Source organism: Pelodiscus sinensis, chromosome 4 (genome assembly GCF_052426305.1).
Source record: "Pelodiscus sinensis isolate ZL-2025 chromosome 4, ASM5242630v1, whole genome shotgun sequence".
Taxonomy (NCBI): Eukaryota; Metazoa; Chordata; order Testudines; family Trionychidae; genus Pelodiscus; species Pelodiscus sinensis.
The window spans coordinates 32065039-32086850 of NC_143055.1; the positions used below are offsets into that span (position 1 = coordinate 32065039).

Genomic DNA, 21812 nt, shown 5'->3' on the forward strand with positions numbered 1-21812 from the left:
CTTATCCAAATTGGAGCTTATTTAGTTTGCAGACTTTTCAACTAGCCAGGACTGACAACAGACTTTGCTGGGCTGTGTTCCAAATGAGTTAATAGACGTGTTGCTATTTTTATCTGTCCAACTTTCAGTTGTTGGAAGATACAAATCATTTACGTGGGATAAGGATAAGGCTTATTCCAAAATGCTGACCAAAATCTAGGACTCCTGTTAGTTGTCAGACAGCTGGACCATAACTTTGTTTCAGCACTGCCATTTCCTTTTCCCATCTATTACTGCAGTGAAACCAACTGGAGAGGTCGTCTAATCAAATTTATTTTAAAATCGCATAAAATGCCCCTCTATTCGTGATGTTGAAAGAAATGAGCAGATACCTTGTATTGTATATAATCAATAATAAAAAGGTCTCCTACGGGGGGAATTCACTGGCATGCGCTCAAAACAGCAAAGTACGGCAGGGCTATTCCTGGTTTTTTAAGTATCTTCACTGGAATGTTTTGAGCCGAAAGACGTCCCTGCAAAGGGAATGTGCCGCCTGGTGTGCAAAGTGCTAGTCTCTGTGGCTAAAACACTACAGCTGTGCCCCACCCACTGGGGTGCCCCTGTCTGGCTACCGAAGGAGGAGGACAGAGGAGCTTGGCTTCTGGTTACCACTCTCCAGGATTGGACAGACCGGACGCTTTCCCCCGCCTCCTTTTCCAAGTCCGCGCATGTTCCATGGCTCCGCCTACAGCCGCCCTCGAGGAAGTTTGGCCTTTCCGCGGCCCGTAGACACGCAGAGCTTCCTTAGCAACCGACGGGACGACGGAAGGTGTCGCTTTGGCCGAGCAGCTGCGCAGCCCGGGCGTTTGGCGGGCCGGGTAAGAATAGCGACGCGCAGCCGGCAGCGGCCTTGGCAGGGAGCGGCGCTTCCCTGGCCGGCTGGGGGCTGTTCGCGACTTGTCATTTCTGGCTTCGCCGGCGTTACGGGCCGAGCCCCGCTCCTGGAGGCTGCAAACGCCCGCACAGAGTAGAGCTCCGGGCTCCCAGCAGCGCCTCAGAGACCCGCCACCACCCCCGTAGACCGGCTGACCTCCCCAGGGCCTTGATCGCTTCGCCCCCCCAGAGCCCTGTAAACCCAAGTCTCGCAGAGCCTCTTTAAACCCCCCTAGGAAGCGGAACCCTGTCCCCTTCTCTCCCCAACTCCCCCATGGACTTGAACCGCAGGTCCTCGCTGGAACCGTGCAAATATCCGTGTAGCTCAAACCTCACATGGTCTGGCCCACGAAAGCTCATCATCTAATAAACCATCTTGTTAGTCTTTAAAGTGCTACATTGTCCTGCATTTTGCCTCACATTTCTCCTGAGCCCTGCGTGCACCCGCATTGACATGTACTCCAGAAAGCCCTAAAATGCCTCTATAGCTCTGTAATCCTGCACCCCCCCCCCCACCAGAGCCCCACATATCACACCCCGGCTCTATGCCACGTGTACTCCTCCACACCTTATTTTGAGCTTTTATAATATAGAAAATATTTCGAGATCAATTATTCCTGCAGTTGGAGGAATATGTTATTTAAGTGTGATGTGGTAATAAGAACTTTGATGATCCTGTCACTTGCTAGTGAAAATGTATTAGGTACAAAAATAAAAAATATGATTACATTGGAATGTTATCATTTTATCTATAGAATCATTGCCAGCTTTAGTACAGTAGATGAATTCATATTTTTAGACAAGTTTAATCAATAATTAATATTAGTTTTATGAAAGATTTCCTGTGTATCAACAGGACATTAAGCAGTATTATATTGAATCATTTTTTGTAAAATAGACCTGCAATATAGGCATGGAATGCCAGTGTTCCAAGGGGAGGGTAAGGGAAGAAAACACAAGGGTTGCGTCTAGATTGGCATGATTTTCCGGAAATGCTTTTAACGGAAAATTTTTCCGTTAAAAGCATTTTCGGAACAGAGCATCTCGATTGGCACGGATGCTTTTCTGCAAAAGCACTTTTTGCGGAAAAGCGTCCGTTCCAATCTAGACGAGCTTTTCCGCAAAAAAGCCCCAATTGCCGTTTTCGTGATCGGGGCTTTTTTGTGGAAAACAAATCTGAGCTGACTACACTGGCCCTTTTGCGCAAAAGCTTTACGCAAAAGGGACTTTTGCCTGAACGGGAGCAGAATAGTATTTCCGCAAGAAGCACTGATTTCTTACAATAGGAAGTCAGTGCTTTTGCGGAAATTCAAGCGGCCAATGTAGACAGCTGGCAAGTTTTTCCAGAAGAGCGGCTGATTTTCCGGAAAAATTGACCAGTCTAGACACAGCCTTGGAGGAGAATCCATGAGGTAAACCAAGAATGGAATTGATTTTGGTAAATGTGGGGTTTTTTTCAGCAGTGATTTAATGGTTGTGTCATTTAACAATGTACACTGTGAGCAAGGGACCTTGAAAGAGCCCAGCAGGACCAACACAATTTATAGAAATTCATTTTGAATTAAGGCAATTTGGTGGCATACAAATTTTTAATATTTTTGTTTAAAAACCTGTATTTCTGAAGAACTCTTAACTCTGAAAATGTTAATTCATGTGTCTTTACGTACGAGGTGATAACTGAAATTGCATATCATCCTCAGTAATAATTTGGGTTCTTCACTAAAATATCACACTGAGGTTTGATGTGTTAAATTACACATACATATACATTTTCCTTTTAAAAGAATACTCTGATAGTGTTTTCTATATTATAATTGTTTTTCTAAACTTTGAATATTTTGTTTATTTAATACATTATATTTATGATTGTTCATTTTAATGTGATCTGTGTTCAGACATTTATTTTTTGAAATCTCAACTTCATTTTTTGTTTTTGGGTTTTTTTTCCCCATTCTGTGTCTCAGTTCTTCATTTTCCACTTTATTGTTCTCTGAATTTGCTTTAATTGCAGTGCCTTTTTAAATCGTTCCTTGCACTTACATTCACTTTTCCTTCTCTCCCATCCCTTCCAATGTTTTTGCTTCCTCTTCTGTTATATTGGTATCCAACCATCCTCCCTTCAGAGAACAGCATTGTGCTTCATGTGCAGCAATAGTAGCACAGTGAAACTGATTAAACTTATTTTCACTTTCCTGCAAGTGTCACTTTAGCAGAGTAGTAGAAGGAAAATAATGCAGGAAACAAAGAGATGTGGAGGCACATGTTTGAAAAATGGAGTGATTTGTATGTACCCTGTACTGTTTTGGGTGTTCTGCTATACATGACTTCTCTGCATTGATTCATATTCCTTGCACACGCAAGAATGTGAAATATAGGCACAACAAAAAATCAGGATTAAAGAGCTTGTATTGTCAAGTGGAAATAAGAACTCTGTTTTTAGGTTTCTTTCCTTTTTTCATTCTAGAAAGTTATGATAAAATAATGTCATCAGGTTTCCAAATAATGCCAAAGACTGCAATACAGAAAAGCAAGACGTCTTCGTCGTCTTCATCTAGTTCTCCAGATCTTGCAGTTAAGCCACAGCCCAGGCCTAGTGATAAACTTAACCCCAAAACTATTGATCCGGTATGTAAAAATCGTATTTCTAAATTAAGTTTTCCTTCTGTGCCAACATAAATGAGTAGGACCAAACCAAAAATGACATGGTGGATTGATTTAAATCAAGTTTCCCATTGAAGAAATATGTGAAGAATTATCAAACAATGGTGCAAATCTGATCATTGAAACATATTAATTTACAGCTCAATACAGTATTTTACAACATCTAAAACAGTATACTTTTGTAATTTTTTTTTAGATAACTTGATTTTTATGAATTTAGGAAATAATACATAGTACTCATTACGTGTGTCAAGCTGTAGATGCAGCAGCAGTTCATTAAGAAGGTAAGAACTAAATCATATACAGGCAGTCCCCGGGTTACGTACAAGATAGGGACTGTAGGTTTGTTCTTAAGTTGAATCTGTATGTAAGTCGGAACTGGCGTCCAGATTCAGCCGCTGCTGAAACTGATCAGTTTCAACAGTGGCTGAATCTGGACGCCAGTTCTGACTTACATACAGATTCAACTTAAGAACCCCAGGCATCCCCAAGTCAGCTGCTGCTGAAACTGATCAGCGGCTGATTCCAGGAAGCCCGGGGCAGGAGCTTCCTGTAGTCAGCCACTGGTCATTTTCAGCAGCTGCTGACTAGGGGACACCTGGGGCAGAGCAGCTGGGGTGCTGCTGGGTTGGTCCAGTGACACCCAGAGCGGCGCTACGGGACCAACCGGCAGCGCCCCAGCTGCTGTACCACAGGCGTCCGGAGCAAAGCGGCGGAACTCGCGGGCAGCGGGACAGCCCAGACGCGCCGTGGCTATCCTGCTGCCCTCGGGCTCTGCGGCTTTGCTCTGCTCTGCTCCCCGTCCCCCAGGTCTGCAGACCAGGGGGAGGGGGAGCAGAGTAGAGCAGAGCGGCGGAACGCGCGGCCAGCTGACAGCCCAGACGCGTCTGGGCTGTCAGCTGGCCGCGTGCTCCGCTCTGCTTCTCCTCCCCCCCCCCCATGGTTTGCAGACCAGGGGGAGGGGGAGCAGAGCAGAGCGGCAGAACGCGCGGCCAGCTGACAGCCCAGACGCATCTGGGCTGTCAGCTGGCCGCGTGCTCCGCTCTGCTCCCCCTCCCCCTCCCCCTGGTCTGCAGACCAGGGGGAGGGGGAGCAGAGCAGAGCGGAGCGGAGCGGAGCAGAGCAGAGCAGAGCGGCAGAACGCGCGGCCAGCTGACAGCCCAGACAAATTATGGTTGCAAAGCAGCTACGGTTGCCAGATGGTTTCTGAAAAAATAATGAACAAAAACAAACAAACAAACAAAGACCCAGAGAAAAAAATAAATAAAGTGGCCCCTTTAAGAAACACTTTTGAGGCTTTTTGGCCCTAACGCACTGCCAGCGGCCGTCCGCCATCTTGCCTCTCTGCGCCAGGCTGGACAGCTCCCCAGCGGAACTCAATAAGATCTGGGATTTTCACCTCCTGCCTGGGAAAAAATCAGAAAGTACCAGACATTTTAGGTGTCCGGTATTTTCTGAATGTTTTTACCCAACAGGAAGCGAAAATACTGGACTGTCTGGTTCAATACCAAACACCTGGCAACCCTAAAAGCAGCCGCTCCTCTCAGTTGCTTCAAGTCCCCTTGCCAAGCCAGTCCCAGTCTCCTCCCTGGCATTCCTACTTCAAAGTAGGAATAAGAGCCTCCGGTAAAGGGCGCTTTTTCCAGAGAATCGGGGCCAGTGTAGACGCTCTTTTCCGGCTTTTTTAAAAGCCGGAAAAAAGCGGCGGACATTTTTATTTAAATGCCGCGGGGGATATTTAAATCCCCCGCGGATTTCCCTACTATGATAGGTGAAATTAACATGCCCCTTCCGGAAAAGGGGCCAGTGTAGACGTAGCCATCATGTCCCCACAGGCTCCCAATTTCCTTGTCCCAATATTATCCTCCTCTTCTTCTCCCAACCCAGTTCATCTTATATTCCCACTTCATTCAAGTCAGACTTCATGCTGTCTGGCTGCTAGCAGAGGAACACAGAGAGCCCAGGAGCCATGTCCTCTCTTCACTTATATAAAGAGGTTTTCTCTCACCCTTCCCCATCATGGAGCCATCATTGACTTTACTGGGGCTACTTGCATGAGAAAATAGAAAAATTAGATGGGAAATGAAAAGTTCACTCAGGATGAACATATTTATTGGTTTTTATTAACAAAACAGTAGCAACATACTACTGTGACATTATATTTACTTTCTTATTTACATCTCTTAAAATTGAGAATTCTTTTTTCCATTCAATCTCTGTAGTGTCTTTTACAATTATCTTTTGATCACAAAATTGTCACATTTCTCTCTAACCTGCAGTACAAAAGTATATTTATAATGATTATAACTGAAATATTGTGATAGCAAGTAAAATAATGTATTCTTTTGTTTACAGTTTGGAGATAATTCAAGAGCTCCTTCTGCATTTTCTGCCATTTACTCCAAAGGTGGTATACCTTGCAGGTAATGAATTTTTAAAACAATTTAACTGACTTTATTCAGGCAGTAGTGTTAAGTACAGTTTAGGAGGTCAAGAATCATTTCTTCATTAGTGTTAGTGCTAGATGAAAACTATATGCTGACTTGAATGTTTTCTGGCAACTTTATTTTGCTGATTGCTGAAGGTGCCTCTGATATTTAATTCTTCTCAAAAGGAAGTAATCACTCATTTAGTTAGTTACTGTGATACAGAGTTGAAGAGGCTGCAGCACTCCAAAATAGTATTTACTGCATCTGCTTTGTAAAAACAGTTGATTTCTTCATACAGTGATGTTTTCTTCCTCATAGAGGCAGGATCAAATTATATTTGGTGTCATTTAGAGGGCAGGTGATTGCCAGTCTTCTTGTCAGCAGAAAAAATGCAGAGAATGGAAAATTTCTTGCATGATAATTTCTTTTCTGCTAGCAGCATCTTCCACAACTGTTAGGTCTGGACTGCTCTCTTCTACCCTGCAGTTTCCAGAGGCAGTTTAGATTGCAGCCCTAGTCATGCTGGCCTCATCCCTTTTTTCCTTCTTGCTATCAGAGGAGTCATTTCAAAAGTTGCAGAAAAAAATAGTAACAATAACCTCAGTGCCAACCCAATCACTATGTACTTCAGTGCTCTTCTGACATCTAGCATGTGCAACAGCTCAGTGGGTGCTGTGGCCTTGGACAGAATGAGAAGAATAATCTCCTATGAAGCATGGAAAACAGAATTTACTGCAGGGACAAATAATTCTGAACTTCTCAGCACCACCTTTGTTATTGTGGAACATGCAGCGAGGTTACTGCACAGATAGTGCTGCCAACCCTGAGACTTCACTAGCAGATGTAATGGCAACCAGAATACAGGTTTAGGTTGAGTCAGGCCAGTCTGACTGCTCTGAGAAACCTGAATATTTGGGAGTTCTCTATTATAGATTCTGTGAGTAGAATGCTCTTAATGGCTGATAACTGGCATGCTATAGTACTGAGTCAAAGACTTATATCGATATACTGTTAGGTGAAATCCAAAATAGATGGAATCCCTGGATCTCTTCAGTCTACACTTTGCTTGTGGCACTAGATGCTGAATTTAGTTCAGATCCAGAAATAGAAGCCTGACCAGGGAGTCCCATTTGATACGGTTTCAACCTGTACTGGTAATGATGTTTCCAGTTTGTTCTACTAAACTGGAAAACCATGGTTTCGTCTGCTTGTCAGAATATGCACTATTATCTTTGTTTGTTCCCCCTTCATCTTTTGGATCACTTTTCTGAGGAGTACGAAGAGTGGAAATGTGTATGGCATGCCTTGCAACTATCTATATGACTGGGCATCTATTCCCATAGAGTTGGAGTGTATTTCACTGGTGAAATATTTCAGTCATTTTTCATTCTTATGGTTTGCGACTAGGGATGTAAAGTCCCGTTTAATTAATTAACCAGTTAAATGTTAACTTAAGGGTGAGGCTTATTGGTTAACCATTAACATCCCTACTTGTGATCCAGTCATTTAAACAGAGATTGCCTGCTAGTTTACAATCAACATTTGAGGGAAGTTAATCCTTGTGGAGTCCTTGCCCTTAGAAGAGGGGAAGAGAAGAGGAAGGGCCAGGCACTGCCAAATTGTTCAGGAACAAAGAAGAGGTGGTTAACTGCCCCAGGCTAGAGTTTGCTCCTGGACTGGTGGACCCATATGGGATGATTCCAGAAGCTTCACAAGGGGCAGAGATCACTGTTGCTGGAATCTGTGGTGGATTGTTGGTCCCTGCCACTCAATTTACCGGTGATTTCATCTTAGAACAAGATGAGGAGTGTTACCACTGTGACTTAGGAGCATCCTACAGATTCGGATATGGTCACTGGCACGGGGATAGGGCATTGGTGTCAAACAGGTACAGGATGAGGGGCCCCTGTCCCCACCTGCAAAATGAGGTACTCATGGTACTCCATGAACAGCCCTCATGTGGGCTAGATAAAGGACAGTGGGAAGATGAAGGTTCGTGGGGATAAAGGTGGAGCCAGGCTTGAGGAGGTGAGCAATTCATGCATTGTCCAAAGCAAGGGAGAGAGTGGCACTGACACTGGAAACAGTATCACCAGCACCACATACACCTTTTTTATTCCCAATGCCAGTAGCAATGTGAACACAAAGATAGCAATTAGTACTGAAGTAGTTGATGGTGTTGAAATGGGAGGTGGTAAGAGCTACCAAGGTGACATCATTGCCACCAGATGCAAGAGGACTGATGAGGTCCCTTGTACAGAGCCTGGCACTGTGCCATCAACTGTGGAAGGGAAACATTGCAGTGTGGTGCCAACACAAAGGTTCAGCAGCCAGTCCAGCCAACAAGGCTATAAACAAATATAGAATAATCTTGGGCCAAGAGAGAGGTTGGAAGGGTAGTAGAGGTTCTTTACTGCCTAATATCATGCCAATGCAGAACTAGTGCGTGCAGGCATTTCTGTTGTCAGCATTGTACTCAACAGATACACTGGAGCCAGAATTGGTTTTGACAGTGCAGGGTCTCTGACCTTCCTGTGCAGTACTGGGGAGTGGTTAGAGGCACCTGTGTCATCCTGCATGCAAGTACATGCTCTTTCTGGAGGAGGCAAAAGAATTTCCATGAGACCTGAAATGATCTCATTTGGTCTTTTTCCTCTTTGTGCACTTAATGTGAAATGTCTCCTTCATCTCTCCAGAGAAGTCCAGGCTCCAGAGCATGAGCTGGATCATTGTTGAAGAGCACTTCCCTACATGATGGACAATGTTTAAATCGTGATGAGGCTATTAGGGAAATAATTCGTTAATTACTGGTAACTAATACTAAATCTAACAAAAAATACTCAGAGTACTAACTAACTATATACAACTAGAAAAAAGTCACTGAGAGAGATTGTGAGGTTAAGAACTTCTCAGAATCCTGAGTCTAGCCACAGGCAGTAAGAAGGAACTGAGGTGTATCAAGGTGGTACAGGTCAGGGGAGGGGCTGTGAGCAACAGTGCTATCTCCTGTGGATATTGCTAGCAAAATTCTCCAGCTCTGATGTCCTGGGCATGCTTACATCTAAGCAGAACACATTACTGCATCTACTTAAAGAAGATCCAGTTAGATGCAGCATAAATACAGATAAACTTTACTAATCCCTTAGTTAAAAAAACTTGATAGTTAATTTTTAAATCTATTATATGTTTGAGAGAGTCTGTCTGCGTGTCCGTCTATTTTCTCTTTGTTTAAGAACTACTCCTAAGTAGCAAGAGGACCACCAAATTCAGCATACAGCCTCCTCTGATCATAACTTAAAGCAACATAAGGGTTAGGATGTGCAAGGAAAATGGATGGAATGTATCTGGAATAGGATTGCTTCTCACAAAACAAAGCGTAAAAGAGACAGATTCACCAGAGCACGTACAGTCCTCACAATTGGCATAACTTTGTAAACTAAACCAATGTGAACCTGAAAAAGGGGATGAACCTGGAATATGATTGCTTTTCAATAAACCTTACAGAAAAGAGATTAAATTGAGACATTTGTAGTAGTGCTCTGTTTTGGCAGTATCTGGCAATGCCAAGTAAATCTGCTAGAGTTGATGTATATGGAAAATATGATGATATTGCCATTTATAGCTATTTTACTTTAGCCTCTCTCTCTCTCTCTGTGTGTGTGTGTGTGTGTGTGTGTGTGTGTGTGTGTGTGTGTGTGTGTGTGTGTGTATATAACATCTGAATTCTTTCTTCAACATTTAAAGGCGTGTGTGGATATGAGCATATGGAGAGAGAGAGGTTGTTAAAGGAAGAATTTAGATGTTACCGTTTTCAGAAGTTATCATAATAATGTTGTGTCAAAGTATCTATAACATTCTGCCCAAATAGGGCTGAATATTTCACTAAAGTAGTCTGTGCATATATCAATCTTTAAAGTTATCTGTTTGCAAAACATTTGGGGATCTTTTGGTATGAAAATTATGTTAAAGAAATTGATATATGCTGTCTATTTCTCTGTACCTTTACTAACTTTTGTTCTACATGATAGGTTGGTTCATGGTTCAGTAAAACACAAATTGCAGTGGGAATGTCTTCCTGAAACTCTTCCATTTGATCCTCTTCTTCTTACTTTAGCTGAGGTAAGCTTGTTTTTCTTGATTAATTAGAGAATATAATGTGTTTTTGCCCCTTTAAAAGGTCAAAAAATGAAATAGGCATGCATTATTCAAACTGAATGTTGATAACTATTATTGTTACTTCATATGTCAAGTTCCAACTCACTCTGGTATCTAGATACTATTATAGTTGGTCGTTTTCCAAGATCAAATCTTATACAGATTAGAAAAATAAATAAGATTGATGTTGTTCATTAAGCGGTAAATCTAGTTCCCAATGTCCAGATCAACTATTTCAGCTGCATAGTGGAACCTTCAGGAGAAGGAAGTTGGGGAGCAACAGTGGATCTGCATAAAAGCAGATACTTTATACCCCTTCAGAAACCTCCAATGAACTGGAACACTTATTTTACCCTTCTGAGTTTCTTTCCCAATTGTGATACTTCATCCTTATTAAGTGTGGGATCCAAAAAGTTATGTTTCTTAGAGATTGTACATAATAGATCCTTCTGGATTATTGGATGATCCAGTAGTCTCCTTTTTCTGGATCCCACCATTGGATCCCATGTGCTCTTAGGCTGGCTAGGACTGGAGAAAGTCTGGATGTTGTCTTTGAGTTTCTATGCACAGTTGCACGTTTCCTGTCTTTGGTGTCCCTTCTTGAGAGCGAGGATTCTAGAAGTCCTATTGCCTAGTCCCTGAATCTACTGCCATCTTCCAAGCCTCTCAATAGCTCTTGTGTGGTCCTAGAGTTGCACTGACATTGTGTCAAGTATCAGAGGGGTAGCTGTGTTAGTCTGGATCTGCAAAAGCGACAAGGAGTCCTGTGGCACCTTATAGACTAACAGATGTATTGGATAAGCTTTCGTGGGCAAAGACCCACTATGTCACCACTATCTGACGTAGTGGGTCTTTGCCCATGAAAGCTTATGCTCCAATACATCTGTTAGTCAATAAGGTGCCACAGACTCCTTGTCGCTTTTACTGACATTGTGGATCCTCTGAATTTTTCTCCTCATCAGAGAACAGTGAAAACAAGGGGTACACAAACTTTGGAATATAATTGCTAAATTAGTTGTACTTTAATCATAAACAATGTACATGAGATATATAGAAAATAACAGAAACCTTTATGCAAAAGTCTACTTCCAGTGCTCACTACTCAAAAAATCTATTGGTTAGTCCTTTCAGGATCCCAAGACTCTCTTTGTCATCACCATTGTTGTCTTCTCCTCCCCATCCCCACTTAATTCCCAAAAAAGTCAGTTAGTTAGCCTTTCCTTTATCGGGTTGCAGTCCCCTCTTTGACATGACTTTCCTCAGTGGCGTTGAGTTCCTCAGTAGGTGATCTGTTGGTCAGTTACAGACTCACCTAGGAGAACAAGTTCCATTGGGTAGCTGTTAGCTTATTATCTTAGGTTCTTCTCATTTGATTGGGAAATTATCCAGATTAATGACACTTGATTTTGCTGCATTTTAGCCCTTTGTTAATATTTCTGGGATCTCCGTTCTAAGATGGAGGTAAAAACAACAGTGAAAACACTCAGAATGTCATTTACAAAACTAAATGGAGTTTTGATATAGGCATGTACAGACGTGCACTAATACATCACACATCCCCCTGTAATGCTCTTACACAATCTATTTAAAAATTCATTTTGACCTAATATAGACTCAATATTTATTTGTCCTAATAATGCTTTTAAATAACTGGAAAATTTCACTATAGCTCTTTCTGGCAGTTGTGATAATTTACAGCACTGTTTGAACAGTTTTGTGTCTTAATATTATTTTAAGTTGTTCTTGGACACATTTTTCCTAAGGAATCAGAACTCCATGACAGATTTCCAGCACCCATCACCACCAAATCCTGTGCTTTCGATGATTTTGTTAGTTTAAAAAAAACCTCATCCACCTCTTCTGCCTGGGTAGGTGGTCTGTAGTAGACCCCTAGCATGACATCACTCTTGTATTTTACCCCCTTTTAATCTAACCCAGAGACTCTCAACAAGTCTGTTTCCTATGTCCATCTCCACCTCAGTCCAAGTATATCTATTTTTAATATATAAGGCATCGTTTCCTCCCTTTTTTCCTCCACTTATCCTTCCTAAACAAGCTGTACTCTTCTATACCAATATTCCAATCATGTGCATTATCCCACCTAGTCCCTGTAATACCAACTATGTCATAGTTGTGTTTGTTTGTTACCACTTCGAGTTCTTCCTGCTTATTTCCCATACTACTTGCATTGGTATACAGGCATCTAATTTGATTTTTGCTCCCAGTTCTGCCTTGTCTGTCCTTTATCTCTCCTATTATAACCCAGACTCCCTCCTATTTCCAACCCATCTCCCAGGTCTCCATGTTTTTTCACTTACCTGTGGGATTTGGTCACCTGCCCTGGTTGAACCTAGATTAAAGCCCTCCTCACTAGGTCAGCTAACCTGTATCCAAATACTCTCTTCCGCTTCCTCGAAAAGCGAACTCCATCTCTGCTTAGCAGTAGTCCTTCTTTGAACACCATCCCGTGTTCAAGGAAGCCAAAGCTCTCCTGGTGACCCCATCTTCGCAGCCAGCCATTCACCTTTAAGATGCGCCTGTCTTTGCCTGGGCCTCTATCTTTGAAAAGGAGGACTGAAGAGAACACCACCTGCACTACAAACTCCTTCACCCATACCCCAGAACCCTGTAGTCACTCTTGATCTGCTCAAGGTCACACCTTACAGTATCCTTTATTGCCCACATGGATGAATAGCATGGGGTAGTAGTCAGACAGCAACATAATCCTCGACAATGCCCTCATAATGTCTTGGATACAGGCCCCTGGCAGGCAGCATAGCTCCCAAGATATGTCACGATGATAGATGGGTGCCCTCATTCCTCTCAGAAGAGAGTTCCCTACCACCACTACCTTATGTTTCCTCTTCGCAGTGGTGGCTGCAGGGCTCCCTGCCTTGGGGGTACAAGGTTTTTCCTCTTCTGCCTTAAGGGCTACTTCCTTGTCTCCCATGTCCAGAACAGCGTAATGGTTCTCCAGAACCATTGTGTGGTTGTTGGGAGGAGGGGTGGAACCACCTTTCCCGTGACCAAGTTGGCACCCTGATAGTATTTGGGTATTAACTATAACAGCAATACCCAAATGACATTGAAAGCTAAGCATGGGACACATCCAGTGCACTCAGCTTCATTAGCACTGGTGTACTACAATTGACAGGTATTCCTATATATACATGGTTTTTTTGTTTTAAGTTACAGACTGATACAGCTACCCCTCTGAGACGGTAGAAAACACGCTCAGTTTTATCCTTACCTTCTGTTTTTGTACTGGTCACTACAAATTACTTTCTGTCCAGTCTTATCATTTCCTGTTTTCCTAATATTTCACTATTTTCCATGGGGTTTGTCTTCAAAGACATTCCAGGAATCTCAACTAACTTAAATGTAGGACTTCTCTGCACTTGAAATTCTACAGCAGCACATCTGCAGTGCTTCATTGTAGATGCCACCTACACCAACCAGAGAGATTCTCCAAACAGTAGTCCACCTCCCTAGGAGGCAATTGCTAGATTGACAGAAGAATTATGAGTGTGGATTTTTCCATCCTTGAGCAACATAGATGGGTTGACATAACTTTAGGGTAGGACCAGGCCTTAGAGTCCTGTAGAGAAGTGCTAGGCTGAACCTGAGCTAGGTTTAGATGTTTTTGAAAGAAAAAATAATCTTTTAATATATGAAGCGACTGAGAGAATTTCTCTCACTGAACAAATCAGATTTCAGTCATGTAGATTGAGTTGCTGTAACTCCTGTGATTCACAATATAATAAGTCTGCACATTTGTACAGCGTTAAGGTGTCCACTTTGTACCACATTCTGTTTTCCTTAAGTGTAGAGAAATCCCTTACAAATGTCATTTATTTTCTTTTAATGGGGCTATGGAGAAATGAATTTGAGATGATGGAATGAAGATAAAGAAGTTAAAACTATTGATGAAAATGACCTTATGAAAAGAATAAAAGTATTTTCACATATTAGGGGGACGGGGGGGAAGTATGAATAAGAATATCGAGTGAGCAGAATTATACTCAATGAATCCACATGGTGGAGTAAGTGTATTTTATTTTTTTAATGGCTGCAATAAAACATAAGCAGTATATTGCTCCTAGAAGAACCTTTGATGTTTTAATGTAGTGTTCTGTTAAAAGTTAGACATTAAGAAAACATATTTTCCATATGTATATAAAAAACAGGGTCTAAAAGAAACAAAACATCCATATACGTTTGTATCAAAGGAGGGGTTTAAAGAATTACTCTTGGTTGAAGGTGCTACTGAAAAAGCAATTCCTTTGTTGCCTCGTCTGGTTCCAGTGTTAAAGACTGCTCTGGTATGTTTCTCTTATTTTTCATGTATTACACCCTAGGATTTTTGTCTTACAGAGATGAAATATAAAGAAAAAAGTCACAGTTTGATATTGGGGTTGCAGATGGGAAATATGAGTCCTGGGATGACATTAACAAGCTGTGAGAAGGCATGCAGCTCTCAGATGTCTCTTTAGGCTCTGAAAGTATGTCTACATTGTAGTGTAAGCTCATGCTTGAGCCCACACTCGAGGCTAAAACCTCTTGCATTTACACTGCAATTTTGCTAGCTTGGGTCTTGGACCCAAGGTCCCAGGGCCCTACTTGCAGCGTCTGAGCTCAAGTCAAACAGGTCCTGAGCTCTATTGCTTTGCAGTGTAGCCGAAACTCCACTTGAATCAGGTCCCAGAGTCACCAGAAATATCCCATGATTCCATGGAATAAGTTATTTATTCCTCTCTGTTCCAGTCTGTGCTGTTGAAAACAGAAGCCTATCCCTACCCGCCCTCTGGGCAAACAACAGCAGGTCAGATCAATGTTAACTCTGGGATATAATTACATTGATGTGGATCTTCACAGTGCAGTGTGGACAACAGGAAACTAAGTTCAAGCATAGGTCAGAAAATTCTTAACATAGGGTTGAAATACAAACTTAGGGTTGCCTAACACAAGTCAGCTGATCGATATCTCACAAACCCTAATTTTATATTTCAATGTAGATATACTCAGAGTGTAGGAAATAGATAGCAATAAAGCTTCAATACCATTATGCTTTATATGTAACATGCATACAATCAAAGGTACAATGCACAGACCTGAGAGCAAATCGATATGACTGTGAAAAGCCTGCTATTTTAAAATGTTTATTTCACTAATGCATTTGAAGGAACTGAAAGTTTAGAGCAAGGCCAAAGTCTTAGGTTGGAATAGGGGCTTGTAATACCATGGTCCAGATCCTCAAAAATACTTACGCTCCAAAATCCAGGATTTAGGTGCCTCTGCAAGCTCTAACCCTCCTCACTTGGCTGCTGCCCAGTCTTATAGGAACTTAAATTCACTCAGAGCTAAATTTCCACTAAAAGTTCTCTAGGCATACAAGTATCTGCCTCTGAGTATGCACACTGCAGCCTTATACTAGGCACCTGGATTCCTGTCTTCCACCTAAGACTTATTTTGATCCATGATCTAGGAGAAACAGTGGCAACTGCTGGAGAGGGACACAAGGGGAGCACCTGCCGTGTGGCTGGCTCGCCAAATAACTCCTCCCTGTGTCACTTCTAGCCTGAGGGAGGGCACTGCCTCTTTCTATGCCCACCTCCACTTCACCCCTTCTACCAAGCTCTTGCCTTGAGCGACATGGCCCGGGGGATTAGTAGAGGGCCTGGCACCTACCTGTAGCAGAGGTTGGTCCCTCAGGCATTCACTGACTGTGTGGGAAATGGAGCAACCCAGCCCCAGCCTGCTCCATTTCCCCAACTCCCAGACATGTCGCTCCACTTCCTGCCACCGGTGAGTGCAGGGGGGAAGTTCTACCCCTTCCCAAATCCCCTCCCCTGAGCGGCACAGCTGGCAGCAAGGGTAACAGAGCAGGCTGGAGCTGGGTCACTGCACTTTCTGCTGCCAGTGAGTGCAGAGGATAGGGAAGCAATCCATACTGCTGATGCCAGGAACGCTACTGGTCCCCTGGGTCCCAAAGCGCAGGGGGTATGTCTACACTACCCCGCTAGTTCGAACTAGCGGGGTAATGTATGCATACCGCACTTGCTAATGAAGCCCGGGATTTGAATTTCCCGGGCTTCATTAGCATAAGCGGGGAGCCGCCATTTTTAAATCCCCGCTGCTTCGAACCCCGTGTAGCGCGGCTACACGGGGCTCGAACTAGGTAGTTCGGACTAGGGTCCCTATTCCGAACTACCGTTACTCCTCGTGTGTCAGTTCAAACACAGCTTTTTTTAAGGCACAAATGCTTTCTTTATTTTCCTAATTCCAGAAATCCATTTTGAATCAGTATATATGAACCTCTCTGTAGTTCTTCAGTGAGTAAGCTACTTTAATTTACATCTCACCCCCCGCTTTAAGTCCTGAAGGAGCTTTGGTAACATACTGAGAGGAAGTGGCGATGGGGCGGGGAGAGTGAGTGAGTAGTTGAGTACTCCACTCAACTATCCAATAAGCTTATACTTATTGAGTAGTCAAGTAGTCGACTACTTGCTTACATCCCTGTTTCATTCTGAATAACATCTGAAAGTTGTGATCAGCATCCACAACTGACTGCTATGCTGTATTGTTTGTGTTTCTCCTAAAAATACATTGGCATTTAAATGTTACATGTTTGATATTAATATGTTCAAAAATACCGGACTTGTGTTTCTAAATCTCATCAAACATTAGTTTATGTCAGTGCTAATTATTGTACTTGAGTAATTGGTGTTTTAGATAGCTCAAAAATTTGATAGTTGATTACTCTTTCATAGTAAATTATTAATTTTTCCCCCTTACAAGGCCCATTCAAATGGTGAAGTATTTGAAAGAGGGTTGAATGCTTTGGTACAGCTGAGTGCCGTTGTTGGCCCTGCTCTTAATGATCAGCTGAAACATCTACTTACAAGTGTAAGTACAAAAAATTGATGAAGTACCTATGTCTGTGCATGTCTTATATTACTTTTCTTTAGAGACTTTGTGCAATTTCACACATAGATGATGAGATTTTCATTTGTACTATGAAAGACATTTAACAGAGATCCATCGTTTATTGTAATGATTATTCTAATATTCAGTATATTACTACTAGATCCAATGGACAATTTTTACCACAAAACTCCCTGAAGACAGACAAAGTAGTTGCTGTGTTTTGAAGCAACGTTGTTTATTATAAAGTTATTTATGAATTTTAAATATTGATATTTAGTAACGAAATTCATTAAAATTGCCAAGAAATTAACTACAGTAACCTGGCTCATTTTGTGTGCACAACAGAAAAAATGCATGTGTACTCTTCATCCAGACACTATTCCCAACAACTATTTTGTATTCCATTTGACACCCTACTTCTGCATCAAAAATAGTTTTAAACAAACATAAAAGCTGCTTGGCTGTCCGTGGATATTATAGTGCCACCCAAAATTGCATTAGCTGATCATTTTCTGCAAAGCTATGTTTTTCATTCTGGAAAACTTTGTTTTCATCTTACCTTTTAACCATGTATCTTACTTGGCATTGGCTACTAGGGATAAAGTAATTATTCTTTTTGCTTTCATTTTCCTGAACCAAGGTAAAACAGTATGCTAAAGCAAAAATAAATGTAGTCAGTTTTCATACATTGTATTAAAATAATTTTCTTTCCAAGTTATAGTTATATTTTATGTTTTCCAATAGATTTCAAAGAGGCTAATGGACAAGAAATTCAAAGAGCAAATCACTGTTGCATTACAAAAGCTGGAGCAGTATGGTGGAAAGGTGAGTTAAACGGATTACTCTCTGCATTTTTTATTTTTATATTAACTTTTGTTAATATATATATAAAATATACTTGAATTTAAAACACATCAAGAACACTGATTCAAATCTCTGAATCCTTCGAATTAGAGCTCTTATGCAAAGACATATATGTGCTTAACTCTACTTACTGTGACTACATTATATGTAAAATTAAGCATATGTGTATGTTTTGCAGGGTTGGAGCCTAGTGGTGGTGTGTATCGATTCATAATGTGAAACTAGTTTTATCTTCTTGTATATGAATGATGACACAGAAAAGAATCTGCTTAATTAGATAAAAGGCTATAATTGACTCAGTATTTTGCTTTGCTTTTTTAAAGCTTTTTTTTAAGTTAAAAGTTACATCCCACACTTATTTTTGTGCTGCTTCATAAAAAATGAAGGTACACACCTTATCATGACATAGCAAGGTTCTACATCTCTGTAGAGAGCCACAGAGCAGGCCTCTTGCTTATACCATGTCCCATTCATTGGGGCTCCATTGAGAAGTAATTGCCTGTCCACTGACATCCCCTGTGCAAGATATATGTCTAAAACATTAAACTGTTTCTGCTAGGAGGTGTGTGCATACTTACTGGTAGGGTGGAACATTTGCTATTCTTTTCCTCCCTTGTCACTAGAAGAGCTGTATAGTTCTACTTCCAGGGCATGAAATTTGTGAGGAAAAGTTTACTTACTGCAGTGACATATAATGTTTTAAAATGCTGGCTTTGTTAGTTAACCTGAAGTATTTAAACATTACTTTGACCCAAGTGTCATCTGTATTAACATTTTGTTGTCCCAAACAAACAGGATTTTTCAAAAAAAATAATACAATTACTGTGAAATACATATTATAAACACAATTTTAGTAAGAGATATTTCATACATTTGATATATTTTTGTATTCTATTTTCTGCTTTCCACTTTTTCCTTTTCTTATCTTTGTCCTCTGTGCTATGCTTTGTTCTTGTCCCCTTAAGAGAAATTCTCTTTACGAGTATTGAGCCCATCTTTAAATTATCTTACTCCTTTCTTGTCTTTCATTTATCAACTAGCTATTATCAAGGATTAATTCTGCCTTTGTCAGACACACAGCTTCCATTGATTTAACTGAGAATTACATTTGTAAGAAGATTTTTAAATTAGGCACCTGAGCTTTTTTCATTCATCTCTCCCCTCCCACATTTTGGTACTCAGTTTAAGTAATGAAGAAGAAAATAATGCTGCCAAATAAACAGTATTATTTAAAAACAATTTTTCTCAGTCAGACACGTGGTTTATGGAACTTTTAAATTCTGTGTTTTGTGTGTTTGCTGTTTATAAGCACCTTTTTAAAAAAAAAAGATTTATTAGAGTAAGAGCAGCAAGAACTTAACAATAGTTAATAAATAACCCACAAGTCAGTGACACACAGAACCTACCCTCGTTTACGTCTTCTATCTGTTTTCTTCAAAAACATGAATAAACCTAATAAAATAATAGAAGTTATTTGTGTCTGCTGCTTTTCTTATTAGAGAAATTTGATCTCATAAAATATTTAATTTTTTTTCGACTCTCTTCTTTTGATTGTTTAGTTTGCATGATGGATGTTTAGATGTGTATAATTTTAAGGAAATGTTATGACTCAGATACTTCTCTTGGTTGCCTTCAGAAGTAAGTGCTTCATACTGTGTACTCTTCTTTTTTTATCAACAGGAAAGTGTGGCTATCATTAAATCTAAAATTCCAACCTATTGTTCCATCTCCTCTTGAATGAGAGAACCATATAGTCATTTACACAGCGTGATGTTGTGGGCACCAGAAGTTGACTGTGGATGCTGTTGGAATTTCCTTATGGTACAATTTATTTTAGCAAAACTAACCACAAATATTGGGTAATCTGGCTTGAGAGAAAAAATGAAGATGAAGTAAATGTGTGCATAACATCTTGTGATAAAGTGTACTTATGGCAAACATTTATATAATTTTGGTATATAAATCTATTTGTATGGCCAATCTTATATTTACAGTTAATAAATGGTTGACTATCATTTTTGTTGTTTCAGGTGTAGACAAAGTAAATGTTAATTCATTTTTGCTATGCATTACTATTTCCTTTAATAATTCTGCCACACCGGTGGTGATTATTAAATGTTACTTAAAAAGTAACATTTGATTGTAATTATTAATTAAGCAGTAACTAACTCACTGCTAAAGTACGTTTGCAAATTTTACCTATATAAAAATAAATATGTAATGATTTATTTCCATGATAAGTGTTATGGAAATGAAAAGGAGTTTTCTGTCACAAAAGAACTGATTTAAAACTACTTGTACAATGTTGCTCTAGTAGTGTAAATAGTGTAAAAATCAGGTCTTGATATTGGAATACTGTTTCTCATATTCCATCCCAGTCACTCTTTATTTTAAAAACTGTCACATGAGGAACTTAAATCTTAGCACAGTATTGAAATAACAGTTTAACAAAATTTACTATTTAAATAACCATGCATCCTGAATTAAGTATTAAATACATGTCTGTAGTCTAGCATTTTTTCAAAAAACAAAAAACAGTGTGCATGTTTTTCTTTCTTGTATTTTATTTTATTTTTTTTACAAAATGTGCACATTTAATTTACGCAGACACACTACAGCAAATTTCAGGTGTACATGTACTGTACTACTCTTATTCCTACACTGGTGATAGCAGAGCAGCCTTCAACATTCCATCTCTACACCAGAATAGATACCTGATTTATTTTTGCAAAATAATGATTGCAGCATTCTTTCTACTCTAGTAGGCCCTTCACATCTTTTGTGCAGAAATGTCACAATAAAGATTGCCATATTTTCAGTTGCATTTCTAAGTATTGGCCTGGAATCATTGAAAACAATAGTATAGTCATTTTTACTTCTTAATTGTGATTAGGGAAAGATAATCCATTTTCACCTTTCAGGTCTGTGCACTTATAATTTTTTTAAGTCCAGAATTAAAGTATTTCCTACTTTGATAGAATTAATGTTCCTAAAAAATGTAATAGTATTACTGCTAACAAGAAACATTGGGGTATAGCTAAAGATTTTGCTTCTTTTTCACTCCCTTTTCATAGTAAACAGACCACTGAAACAGATATTAGACTGTCTAGATATTACTGCATTCTGAGCACTGAAGTGAGATGGAAGCCTCAAAAGACCATTATCTCCTTTTTTCCTCATTAAAACTGGTAAGACATGTACTTCTGGAAATCCACTCTGAATTTCTTTACAAAGAACTTTGAACTCAAAACCTTTTCAAGTCCTTAGTTTTGAGCAGAAAACTTTACTGACAGTCCAACCAGAATTACAAATACAATATATAGGACTTCATGTACTCATTTCATGAAAAATTCATAAATGCGGATTTATTAGGTAAGGATGATGTGTTTAATGCCTACCAGTGGTACATGTCTATCTGAGTCATAAATTTTTTTATTATAAAAAAGATTTCTTCCTCTTATGTAAATTAGCTAGGTTTCAATAAAAGAGGAAAGAAAGCCAAATACAATTTGATGTTGTTGCAGGAAGATATGTATGGCTCATTATCTGTAACAATTTTTACTCAAAAGCATTATATTAAAATGATTATTACACCATACAAATGTGAAAAGAAATAAAGGGTGATTTCTCTGAAAATAGAGGCTAAGACGCTCTTTAAGGATTTTTAAGACGCTGGGGATTCTGGAACTTGATCCAATGGTAATATCAGAAAACAACCATTTTTATTTCCATGTGTTAAAGCCTCTTTTATCTAGGGGTTGGAATGATAATAAAGCTATATAATGGCAGATGCTATGCTATTTTTAGAAATGTGGGGGCAATACCTAATATTTTTAGAATAGTCCATTAGTTAAATAAAGGACA

At 40.2% G+C, this 21812-nt stretch overlaps 1 protein-coding gene across 4 annotated transcripts; it reads left to right on the plus strand.

The window, feature by feature from the left end:
* The first annotated feature begins 692 nt into the window (after window positions 1–692).
* On the plus strand, window positions 693–21776 carry PACRGL (parkin coregulated like). Of its 4 annotated transcripts, none has more exons than XR_012904356.2 (8): window positions 693–857; window positions 5929–5996; window positions 10031–10121; window positions 14345–14479; window positions 16956–17063; window positions 17829–17909; window positions 19629–19769; window positions 21023–21776. XR_012904356.2 is itself a non-coding variant. In XM_014574487.4 (8 exons), exons 2-8 carry the CDS (start codon window positions 3394–3396, stop codon window positions 19683–19685), a joined length of 684 nt encoding a protein of 227 aa, XP_014429973.2. In that variant the 5' UTR covers window positions 722–857; window positions 3377–3393; the 3' UTR covers window positions 19686–19963. The 4 variants fall into 4 exon arrangements, 3 of the variants coding, with proteins under 3 accessions (XP_025041326.2, XP_075786777.2, XP_014429973.2); XM_014574487.4 differs by lacking the exon at window positions 21023–21776 and adding an exon at window positions 3377–3537 and having other exon boundaries at window positions 722–857; window positions 19629–19963; XM_025185541.3 differs by lacking the exon at window positions 21023–21776 and having other exon boundaries at window positions 19629–19963.
* The last annotated feature ends 36 nt before the right edge of the window (window positions 21777–21812 follow it).

Coding starts and splice junctions, on each gene's coding strand:
- PACRGL (XM_025185541.3), top strand. CDS start 708: ATGTTCCATGGCTCCGCCTACAGCCGCCCTCGAGGAAGTTTGGCCTTT. Junction 858..5,928: donor CCGGGCGTTTGGCGGGCCGG/GTAAGAATAGCG, acceptor TTTTGTTTACAG/TTTGGAGATAATTCAAGAGC. Junction 5,997..10,030: donor AAAGGTGGTATACCTTGCAG/GTAATGAATTTT, acceptor TCTACATGATAG/GTTGGTTCATGGTTCAGTAA.